At 36.1% G+C, this 11,984-nt stretch overlaps 2 protein-coding genes across 2 annotated transcripts; one reads left to right on the top strand and one right to left on the bottom strand.

The window, feature by feature from the left end:
* The first annotated feature begins 3,257 nt into the window (after window positions 1–3,257).
* On the top strand, window positions 3,258–4,296 carry LOC138873170 (uncharacterized). Its single transcript, XM_070151611.1, has 2 exons — window positions 3,258–3,575; window positions 3,664–4,296. The coding sequence occupies exons 1-2, from the start codon at window positions 3,258–3,260 to the stop codon at window positions 4,294–4,296; spliced, it is 951 nt and encodes a 316-aa protein (XP_070007712.1).
* A 4,836-nt stretch (window positions 4,297–9,132) lies between these two features.
* Window positions 9,133–10,332, bottom strand: LOC138873169 (uncharacterized). Its single transcript, XM_070151609.1, has 2 exons — window positions 10,172–10,332; window positions 9,133–10,111 (listed from the first exon to the last, which is right to left on the bottom strand). Exons 1-2 carry the CDS (start codon window positions 10,330–10,332, stop codon window positions 9,133–9,135), a joined length of 1,140 nt encoding a protein of 379 aa, XP_070007710.1.
* Window positions 10,333–11,984: the final 1,652 nt, after the last annotated feature.

Genomic DNA, 11,984 nt, shown 5'->3' with positions numbered 1-11,984 from the left:
ATTCATTCCCATTCGAGGATTCGTCGAAACAATCCGTACATATTTCATTTCGATCCGGTTAGTAGTTTTTGAGTTTTATGTTGTCCGTATTTTGTTTTGATATTTTCAAATCTAAAATCAACAAATGTTTGTTTTGTTTATCGTTTGAATTAATTTTTAGTTCATGTTCATGTGTTGTTTGTTAAATTAATTTTCAGATTTTAAAATGGAAGTTTAATTAGTTGTTTTCATGTTTATTTCATGTTTGTTTTATTGTTTAAGTAAGTATTTGTTAGTTTGATGTTTGTTAGATTCAAATTGAAATTTAATCAACTATTTCTTCAATTTGTTTCATGTGTATGTATTGTTAGAAATTGTTAATATTGTTAAGTTCAAGTTTAAGTTCATAATTGTTTCTTCGTCGATCTTGTTATTTGTTTAAAGAATTTAGTTGTATTAAAGGAATATATTGTTTTAATCGTTTAATCCGTCATGTTTGTTGTCTTAAAATAGATTCAATTCATGTTCATACTTTGTTTGATTGTTCTTGAATCCGAAATTTGTATAGTTTGATTTCTTGTTTATCATTTATGATTATTTCTTGAATTTGTCTCATAATCTTGTTGTTTAAGTTTAATATAGGAATTGTTGGTTGTAATATTGTTAGAGTTGATTTTAAGTTCAATATGATTGAATTTAGAAATCTTCATACTTTGTTTGTTGTTGTTGTTGAATCCGAAAATAGAATTGTTTGTTGCCAAAATATTGTTCAATCAAATTTTAGTTGTTCTTTGTTGTTCAATTTGTGTTCATGTGATTTGTTGTTGAAATGTTGTTAAAATCATGTTCATGTGATATTGTTGTTATGATGTTCATCCATGTTCATATTGTTGTTTGAACATTGTTAGAAATTGATCATATTGACTATATTTTGGTTATGTTTGATTAAATGATGTGTTATAGCTGATGGGTAATTTGGTAAATTTGTAGTACGTTCAGGGGTAGTTTGGTAATTTCAGTAAGGTCGGAAGGGGTAGTTTAGGAATTGTACATTTTGAAATTGTTTATTTGAAGCATGGGGGACAAAATGAAATGGGGTGGGTTGTGATATGATTATTTAATATAAAGGGGGGACAAGATTTAAATTAAAGGGGAATCTTGCATTATTTTAAATAAAGCATGGGGGACAAAATATAATGGGGTGGTGTGATATGTTTATTTAATGTAATGGGGATGAGTGGAAAGATAATGGGTTGGGTAGAGAAAAAGTATTGATTTAATTGATTAAAAGGTTTATGAGATGTGTTATATATGTGAAGTCTTGAAGAAAAAAGAACAAGAATACAGATAGAGAAAAACACACAGGACAGAGAATAGAAGAGAGAAAAATTCCGAAAAATATTTAAGTTTTCAAAAATAAAAATAAAACTAAAAAAAAAAATCTACTGCTTTCTTTCTTTGTTAGAAATTAGTATTAATGATTGTTGTTTCATTTAAAGCTTAAAGCTTTGTTTTTGGGATTACTACTCCACTGGTCTGTTACTGGGTTGTTACTGTTGCTGGGCAGTTGTTGCTATTGTACTGTTATTATTGCTGCTGATTCTCATCATCATTTTCTTTTGCTTCCAATATCAGGTACATATCTGAAAATTCATGTCATGAAAAGCTTCAACATGGCAAGTAAATGAAGTTTGATTATAAGGATGTCTTCTACTCATTTAAATTTTATTAGTTTAAGTTTCAGTTTTGTTTTAGTTGGTTAATATAGTATTAAATCAATTGGTAGATTAGTTCTCTTTCTTAATAACAAATGGCTTAGTTATTTTAGGAACGCGATCAACTCATTTCTTTTAATATATGAAATAATGTCAATGATTTTTTTACAAAATATAGAGTTAACGTTTACAAATATTCGCATAGGCAGAATATAAGAATTGGTTTATTTATCTCAAACCCAATCTTCGTAAGCAAAATTAACCAAACAATTATAACCTCGGATTAAAAACAAGTGGTGTAAAAGAAGGATGAGATTTATAGATTGTAACTTTTTAAGTCAAAAAATGTGTAAATAGCGTTTGCTCCAAATATAACAATGAAAATTCTTCAAAAAAAAATATTACTTCATTTATTAAATCAATTGTTTTCCTAAGTTTTATACGCAATTCGCTTTTTGGGTAGATAAATATTGTATTTACCATAAAAATGGTAGTATTAATCACACGTTGTTTATTTTTATTTTATTTTTATTTTACTCTTTAAACTCATGGTTTTTGAGGAATATAATTCACACGTAAAAAATATAATTTGCGGTCAACACTTAATGAATTGTGAATTCTTTTCAAGGAATTTAGAGGCATCTCAAATAATGATTTCTCATGACTCTTACATTTAAAATAGATGGATGCAATAAACATTTGTAAACAAATTTATACTACCATCAAGAATATTTTTGTGATTAGGGATACGTTCGCGTAACCTAATTATATTTCTAAAGGCAATTCGGATTATGCGTTCGCGCAACTTCGATCGAATATTTAATAAAAGGGATTTCTCGGAGAATATCATTATTAATTTCATAAAAACCCGAGATGTGAGGTTCACTACTTAATTATACAAAAAGGGCGAATATTCTTGATTTTATTTAAAGCATAATTTCGAAAATAATTATTTTAATAAAAATATTATCTATATTATTGTGTACACGTGCGCGTGACACAACTCCGCATGTTTTAAAAAATATAATTTATAACACGAATATACGTACGCGTGATTCGATTCAAAGAAGGGACTTTAAATCTAAATAGAAGCGGTAACAATAAAATCATGCAATAAAAAATGTATTTAGCAAATCAAAATAATCAAGCCGAATATAACAGTTGAGCGACCGTGCTAGAACCACGGAACTCGGGAATGCCTAACACCTTCTCCCGGGTTAACAGAATTCCTTATCCGGATTTCTGGTGCGCAGACTGTAATACAGAGTCATTATTTTCCTCGATTCGGGATTAAAATAGGTGACTTGGGACACCCTAAATCTCCCAAGTGGCGACTCTGAAATAAAGAAATAAATCCTGTTTCGACTGTCCTTTAATTGGAAAAAACTCTCTTGCACCCACGCGGGCGCGGAAAAAGGAGGTGTGACAATTCTTGACGATGATGTTGCTCCCGTTGCTGCTCATGACTCTGTTGAGCAGCTTTTTATCAGCGGGTTTGGTGGTGAAGGCTTAGGCCCAGTTTTGGATGAAACACCTCTGGCTTCTTTTTCTACACCTGTATCTATGACTCCTTCTTTGCTGATCTCGGCTGTTTCTGTTCCTCCCCAGACTGTCTTTACTACTTCCACTGTCCCTGCTTCCACTGTTCCTCCTTCAACAATTCCTCCCCCAATCATTCACCGTGTTGAAGTTGGCTCCTCAAGTAGGAGTGGTGCTATGAGGCAAGTGATCATTGAAGTCCCTGCTGAGGGCAATCTCTTAAAGAAATTGGGTCAAGCAGATGTATGGCTAAATCCCTTAATCAGACCAATTGAAAGAGCCAAGCTAGAGAGTCATAGCTCCTTGACTTTGATGAATGATATTGTGCATGCTTCTTTAAAGGTATTCCCCTTCTCTTTTTTCCTTTGCTGTGCTTTAAAATTTTCCTATCTTTGAGATTCTCATTTCCCTTCCTTTTCTTTATTTATAGGCCAATCTTATCAGCACGGAGATGATGAAAAGGGTTGCCCTCTTTGAGCAATTAGTGCGTAATTCTCAATTAGAGGCGTGCAATTGGAAGGAACAGTATGAAAGCCTTCAAATTGATGTGGAGTACTTAGAAGAAAGTAAGAGTACCTTGGAGCAGCAGTTACGGGCCTTGACTTCAAAGTTGGCAGTTGAAAAGGCTTCCTCAAGTCAAGCGGATAAAGAAAAGGCTCATCTTGAAAACTCTTTCTCTGAGCAGCTGTCCAATGCAAGTGAAGAGATTAGAGAGTTGAAGGCTCTCTTGGGTGAGAAAGAGGCTTATGCTGGAGAGCTCGTGCAGAATTTGACTCAAGCACAAGAAGACCTCCGGGCTTCTTCTAATAAGGTTTGTGCCTTGGAAAGTTCCCATGCCTCTCTTCAAGCTTCTTACACTTCTACCTTGGCTGAAAATGAGAAATTAAAGAATGAAATTGCTGACTGGGAAAGGGATTATGAAATCCTTGAGGATAAATCTGCCATTGAAGTGAGTTGGGCGTTTTTGAATTCTCGCCGTGATACCCTAGTTGAAGCTAGCCAAGAGACTTTTAACTTGGAATCTGAGTTAGCTAGAATCAATGAAACTATTGAGAAGGCTTAGCAAACTCAAGATTTTCCTTCTCCCGTGGCCGAAGCTTCCGTGAATGTTGAAGTTGATACGGGTATCCCAACTCCTTCAAGCCCAGTTGAGCCCGCTGCTGTTGATGCACCTACTTCAGTTCCTACATCTTCTTAGTGATAAGTTTAAGTTATTTGAATTTCTTTGTGTTGTTTTGTTTTGTTTTGTTTTGTTTTTTTTTTGGAAACATTATGGTAAAACCCTTGGTCTCATTTAAGGGTTTGTTTTAGAAATTCAAGTCCCCGGACCTTTCATGGGGCAATTTGTATAAACAATTCGCAGTTTATGACTAAGTTCGTACTTAGTCTTAAGCTTTTTAATATTAAGAAGTTTTCTCGTTACTATCTTGAACTTCCGTTTAGTTTATTTTTGCCTTTATTTCTAAGGACTTATAGAATAGTTTGCATTTTTATTCTTTAAAAATTCTTCTATTAACTTCATGAATATTTGCATTAATCATGAATTTATAAAAGAGGGCCCTTTTTATATTCGACACTTAATGAAGAAGACGTCTCAACTTCATAATGGTGTTAACATACGATAAAAGAAATAGGAATACACATATTTCTTTGAAATAACTTTGATAGGTTTTTATTTGAACTTTGTCTAGTTTTGAATAATACTTTACACGTATTTAAATTACATCTATAACTTTCTGGTAACTGTTTTTCTTGTAACAGATTTAAAAAAAATAAAAAATAAACACGAGGTTTTTATCTATAACCCATTTCAGTACATAGCCTTTACCCTAACTATGGTAAGGTAATAAACACGAGGTTTTTATCTATAACCCGTTTCAGTAAATAGCCTTTACCCTAACTATGGTAAGGTTTTTCTTTGGCCTTAGCTCGTGACTTTGCTCTGTACTTCATTCAATGAGTGAACTTTTCAGGGCCTGATCTTCTTTGCCTTCCTTATACACATGTTCGTGTATATTATGTAGTCCCCCAAGTGTTTGAGCGTTGAAGTATGAAGCCTCGAGCACTTGATTGTTCCTCTCGTTTGGTCCTTTCCCTATAAAGAAAAAACATACGGGACCTGGAGGTGCGATTATAGATGAAGACTGCTTAACCTGTTTGAATTTCTATCAGAATAATTGTAACCCTAGGCAGGGAAGTTTAACTTATCCCACGTGCCTTGCAGGTCGTGACTCATCATTTAGTACGGGTTAGCGTTTTGCCTATCATCTAAAATCGTTAGTAAAATTTTAACAATTCAAAAATTAAATTTTAAAATATGGATACCTGACCGTGGGTATTCTTCAGAAATAATATCTCTTTAGATGAACAATATTCAAATGTGACGGAAGTATCTTGGCATCCATTGTTTCCAGCTCGTATGCTCCTTTACCCGCAATATCATGAATTCTATAGGGTCCTTCCCATGTTGGACTTAGTTTCCCCGAATTAGCTGCCTTCGTAGATTGAAAAACCTTTTTGAGCACGAAGTCCCCAATTTTGAAGAATCGGAGGCGTGCTTTTCGGTTGTAGTATCGTTCTATGACCTGCTTATGTGCTGCCATTCTTATTAGTGCAGCTTCTCTTCTTCCTTCAAGTAAATCAAGATTTACACGCATTTCCTCGTCATTAGATTCTTCTGTCGCATGTGTGAATCGTGTACTCGGTTCTCCTATCTCAACTGGAAGTAAAGCTTTAGCTCAATAAATCAATGAAAATGGTGTTTCTCTTGTACTTGTGTTTGCTGTTGTGCGATATGCCCATAAAACACCAGGTAACACTTCTGGCCAATTACCTTTGGATTCCTCTAAACGTTTCTTTAAATTGTTGATAATGACTTTGTTTGTTGACTCAGCTTGCCCATTACCCACCGGATGATAAGGTGTGGATGTAATCCTTTTGATTGCCAACTTTGAAAGAACTCTGTGATTTGAGTGCCTATAAACTGAGGGCCATTATCACACACGATTTCCTTTGGCACACCGAATCAGCATATGATATTTCGCCAAATGATATCTCTAAATTTCTTTTCTCGCACCTGTTTGAATGCTTCTGCCTCCACCCATTTAGTAAAATAATCAGTGAGTACGAGCAAAAAGTTTACCTAACCTTTTGCTTGTGGTAGTGGACCCACGATATCCATCCCCCACTTCATAAATGGCCACGGTGCAATGACCGGATGTAGTAACTCTGCAGGCCTATGCATATCATTACCGTACCCTTGGCATTTATCATATTTAGCCACGAAACTTTCCACTTCTTCTTCCATTTTGGGCCTATAATAACCTGCCCTAATTAAGGTTCTTACCAATAACCTTCCTCGTGTGTGGTTCCCACAATGCCCCTCGTGTATTTCTCTCATTACATATTCCATCTGAGAAGGTCCAAGGCATCTTTTTAAGGGACCACCGAACATTTTTCGATAAAGATTGTCTTGCTTTAAGCAATACCGAGCAGCCTTTTTTCGAAGCGCATGAGCTTTTTTCTTATCTTCAGGGACGGTACCATACTGCAAAAAAGAAACAATCTCATTCCTCCAATCCCAAGTTAAGTTATTAAAATTTACCTCATTCTTATCGAGGCCAAGAACTGAATAAAACAAATGAACAACTGAAGCATTTTCATTGCTTGCCACGTCTGCCGCAGATGCAAGATTAGCTAAAGCGTCGGCTTCAACATTTTCATCCCTTGGTATTAGTGTTACTTTCTAGGTTTGAAATTGCTTTATCAAATCTCATACCTTCGCTAAGTATTGTTGCATCCTTGCTTCCCTGGCCGTATAAGTCCCCGGCATTTGATTAACTACGAACTGTGAATCGTTTTTGATTATAATCTGATTTATGCGGAGTTCTCGTGCCAGTTCTAAACCTGCAATCACAGCTTCGTACTCTGCCTCATTGTTAGTTATAGAGTGACATTTTATGGCTTGTCGAATGGTTTCACCCGTAGGTGGTACCAAAATAATCCCTAAACGAACACCCTTTATGTTAGATGAACCATCAGTAAACAAGGTCCAAGTTCCTGGGTTAGCTCTGTTGAACACCTGCAACTCTTTTTCTGCTTCTAATTGCATCCCTTGGCTAAAATCAACGATGAAATCAGCTAACACTTGAGATTTTATAGCAGTTCTAGGTAAGTAGGTGATATCATATTCACTTAATTCTATAGCCCACTTAGCTAACCTACCTGACAATTCATGCTTATGTAATATATTGCGTAATGGATAAACAGTTACTACAGCAATAGGATGACATTGAAAATAAGGCCTTAATTTTCTAGATGTCATGATTAATGCAAGTGCAAGCTTTTCCAACTGAGGGTACCGTGTCTCCGCATCTAACAAAGATTTGCTAACATAATAGATCGGAGATTGTTTACCTTGGTCCTCACGGACTAAAACAGCACTTACCGCTACTTCTGAAACAGCAAGGTAGATGAGCAGTCTTTCCCCAGCCTTTGGTTTTGCGAACAATGGTGGATTTGATAAATATGTCTTCAAATTTTTGAGTGCCGCTGACATTCCTCGTTCCATTCAAAGTGATCTTGCTTTTTAAGAGATGAAAAGAATTTAAAGCACTTTTCTGATGATTTAGAAATGAATCTTCCCAAGGCTGCAATTCTTCCTGTCAACCTCTGCGTTTTTTTTTGCTTGAAAGCATATTAGGAATTTCTTCAATGTCTTTAATCTGTGCGGGATTCACTTCAATACCACGGTTAGAAATAAGAAAACCCAAAAACTTACCTGACGCGACACCAAATGCACATTTCTCCGAATTTAATTTCATATTAATATGCGTAAAATCTGAAATGTATCAGACAAGTGTGATATGTGATCTTTCGAATGCTGAGTTTTAACGAGCATATCATTTATATAAACCTCCATGGTTTTTCCCAGATGTTCTTGAAACATTTTAGTAACCAACCTTTGATATATTGCACTAGCATTTTTGAGACCAAAAGGCATTACTTTATAACAGTAAGTCCCCCTGTCTGTTATGAATGAAGTTTTTTCTTCATCTACCGGATCCATTTTGATCTCATTGTACCTTGAATATGCATCTAAAAAATTTAATAGTTCATGCCCTGCAGTAGCATCAATTAGCTGATCTATATGTGGTAGTGAAAAAGAATCTTTAGGACAAGCTTTATTAAGGTCTGTGTAATCCACACAAACTCGCCACTTACCATTCTTCTTTGGAACTACGATAGTATTGGCTAACCAATTAGGATACTTTACCTCGCGGATGGATCCAATCTTTAGCAATTTTTGAACTTCTTATTGAATCACATGATTCTTGAAAGTTCCTTGCTTTCTTTTCTTTTGTTTGACAAGAGGGTACGTTGGGTTTTCATTCAATTTGTGAGTCATTACCTCCGGTGGTATTCCTGTCATATCAGAGTGGGACCAAGCAAAACAGTCCACGTTAGTTTTCAAAAATTCAATTAACTTACCTCTCATGCCTTGGCTTAGATTAGCCCCTACGTAGACTTTCTTATCAGGCCGTTGTTCAAATAACATCACAGCCTCCAGTTCTTCAATTGTTGTTTTGATATTTTCGTTTTTTTTCTGGTTCTTGAATGGTATCAGGCCTTGAATCCACATCTGTTCGCCCTTGTTCAGTTGAGGTTTGTGATGTGGTGCCCTCAACTATCTTCTGTGATTGCTATTTTTCTTCTTTTTTCGTACTTGAATCTACTACAGAATTGATGCTCCTGGATGTAAGTTGATCCCCGCAGATTTGACATATTCCCCATGGTGATGGAAATTAATAACTTGATGCAAGGTTGAAGGAACGACATCCATTTCATGGATCCATGGTCTCCCAAGGATCATATTGTAAGCCATCTCCATATCTACTACTTAAAACTTTGTATCTTTGACAACTCCTGCTGCGAATGTGGTGAGTGTTACTTCTCCTTTTGTCACAACACTAGAATTGTCAAATTCAGATAAAGTATGCACCTTTGGTATTAATTTATCCTCATCTTGCATCTCATGTAATACTCTTAGCAAAACAATGTTCACGAAACTACCTGGATCAATCAAAACTTGTTTCACATTAGTATCATGTACAATTAAAGATATTACCAGGGCATCGTTATAAGGAGATAATACGCCATCCGCATCAGTATCATCAAATGTAATGTTGTCTTCCTCTAATACATGTCGCACCCGTTTCCCTTGGGTAATTGTGATTTTGGAAATTTTATTAGCTGCGGTGTATGTTACACCATTGATGTCTTCACCCCCGCTTATAATGTTGACGGTACTTTTTGGAGAAGGTGGTTTAGGGGGTTCTTGCCTATTCTTTATGTAAGCTTGCTTACCTTTCTCACTGAATAACTCGATGAGATACCCTTGATTTAATAAATGATCAACTTCACTTTGTATAAAACTACAGTCTGCTGATTTATGCCCGTGATCATTATGAAACTCACACCAATGATCAGGGTTGCGCCTGTTTGGATTCGATCTCATCTCTTTTGTCCACCGTACCTTGTCACCCATGCTTCTCAAAACAGCTACGAGCTCGAAAGTGCTCACATTGAAATTATAACCGCCAAATCTCGCCTTCAAATTTCTATCATCATCTCTTGACTCATGGGTGTTTCGGTCATTCCTAAATCTTGATGAAGAGCCTAACTCTCTATTCCTTAATCTGTGATCATACCTTTGATTGTCCTGTTTTGACCGTGAATCTTTTCCCACAGGTCCCACGTATGGCTCGTACCTGTTCTTACCGGACCTTTTTTCAGTTTCCGCCTGTCTCGAACTTACTTTTTCTTCTTTTTGGAATCGTGGAATAGTATCTTCTTCTATCCTTAGCTTCGTACAATACCTATTTTAAACGTCATTCCATGTTGTAGCTGGGAATTCACGAAGACTTTCCTTGAGTCGCCTTGTAGCTTCTGAACTCTTTTCATTCAAATTACTTGTGAAAGCTATAGCTGCCCAATTATCAGGTACACGTGGTAATGTCATTCTTTCACGTTGGAATCTGTCCACGAACTCCCTAAGATATTTTGAGTCCCCTTGCTTGATCTTGAAAATAGCTTCCATTCTTTTTTCGACTTTTTGAGCTCCTGAGTGTGCTTTGATGAAAGAATCTGCAAGCTCAGCAAAAGAATATATAGAATTTTCAGGTAAAAGGGAATACCATGTTAATGCACCCTTGGTGAGTGTTTCACCAAAAATTTTTACTAATACTGATTCAATCTCCTGCTTGGTCAAGTCGTTGCCTTTTACGCATGTTGTGAATGCAGTCATGTGGTCTCGTGGGTCTGTTGTTCCATCGTATTTTGGAAGATCAGGCATTTTGAATTTATTTGGAATCGGGAGGGGAGCAACACTTGGCTTCCAGGGTTGCTGCGAGTATTTATCCGTATCTATCCCTTTATTTATGGGCGGTACCCCGAGTATTTGCTCTATGCGGTTTCTTTGCTCCTTGAGCTATTTCTGCAATGTTAGCACTAAATTTTGTAAATCAGAATTGACTAAGTTACCTGGTTCTCCCTCCTATGATTCGCTGGGGGTTCCACCGCTACCTGAGTTGACAAGCTCGAAACGAGGGTTTTCCAAAGTGTTGTTGTTTGGAGTGGGTGTGGGTGGTGCAGCAGGTAACTGGCTAGCAAAAGCCTCAAGAGCTTTACTGACCTGTGCAACAATTAGTTTCTGCAAAGCTTCATCGATAGCTTCAACATTTTCAAATTGAGCGTTTCCATTTGTATGAGATCCATCAGGAGAACCTTCACGAGACCGCCGAGGAGAGCCTCGTGGAGAAGGGACCGGGGTTTGATTACCCTGTGGGTTTCCCTGAAGTTGTTGGTTTCCTTGGTTTTCTTAAATGCTATCATTGTTGTTCGACATGGTTGATGCAACAAGGAAAGTTAAGCTAAAAAAGGGTAGATTATCACATTCCCGGTAACGGAACCAATTTGTTTAACCAAAAAATGAGATTTCGGTCAAAGCTTTAATTTTAGAAGAACTCGGGTTACTGATAATCAAAAGTATATATGAAAGAGAGTAATTTTACTAGCAATGATATAATCAGAAGAAAACAAATAAACCAGTATATTCAGATAGTTTTTCGTGTGTCTTACAATTGACCCACTCTCCCCCTTTTATAGCTATTTTGGGGATATGCGTTTTGCCTTTGTCATAATAAGGCCATTATAGACAATTAAAGACATTAAATACTACGTTACATAATCATTGCATTTAATATGGATTCTCTAACGTTTTTAATATTTAAAGCTCAATAAATACTGTATTTATACTCCCATGTAATGTCAGATTCATTCCCCTTAATTCTTGGATTTAAATAAGTACGAGCGTTGAGTCTTTTACATAACCGCTCATGCCTCTTCCTTTGCCTCTGCTTGTATCTGTTGCAACTCGTGCCTCTTTGCCAGTTGTAACTCTTTGACCAGTCTATGTGTCATGACACGTCATCTTTACACCACTTTAATATGTAAACTCAATTTTTCCCAATACAATAATGAAAACATATTGGAAAAAGAAATAATTTTAATAAACACATGAGTTTTGTATAAGGCCTATCATTTACATTATTTTGGCATATGACAGTTATATCACTCAGTCTCATTTACAACAACAAAGACGAAAATCAGTAAAATTCCAGTAGTGGGGTCTGGGAGGGTAGTGTGTACGTAGACCTTACCCCTACTCTGAGGGAGTAGAGAGGTTATTTC

This window comes from Nicotiana sylvestris, chromosome 7, assembly GCF_000393655.2.
Source record: "Nicotiana sylvestris chromosome 7, ASM39365v2, whole genome shotgun sequence".
Lineage (NCBI taxonomy): Eukaryota > Viridiplantae > Streptophyta > Magnoliopsida > Solanales > Solanaceae > Nicotiana > Nicotiana sylvestris.
This window is presented reverse-complemented; position numbering and strand designations above follow the sequence as displayed.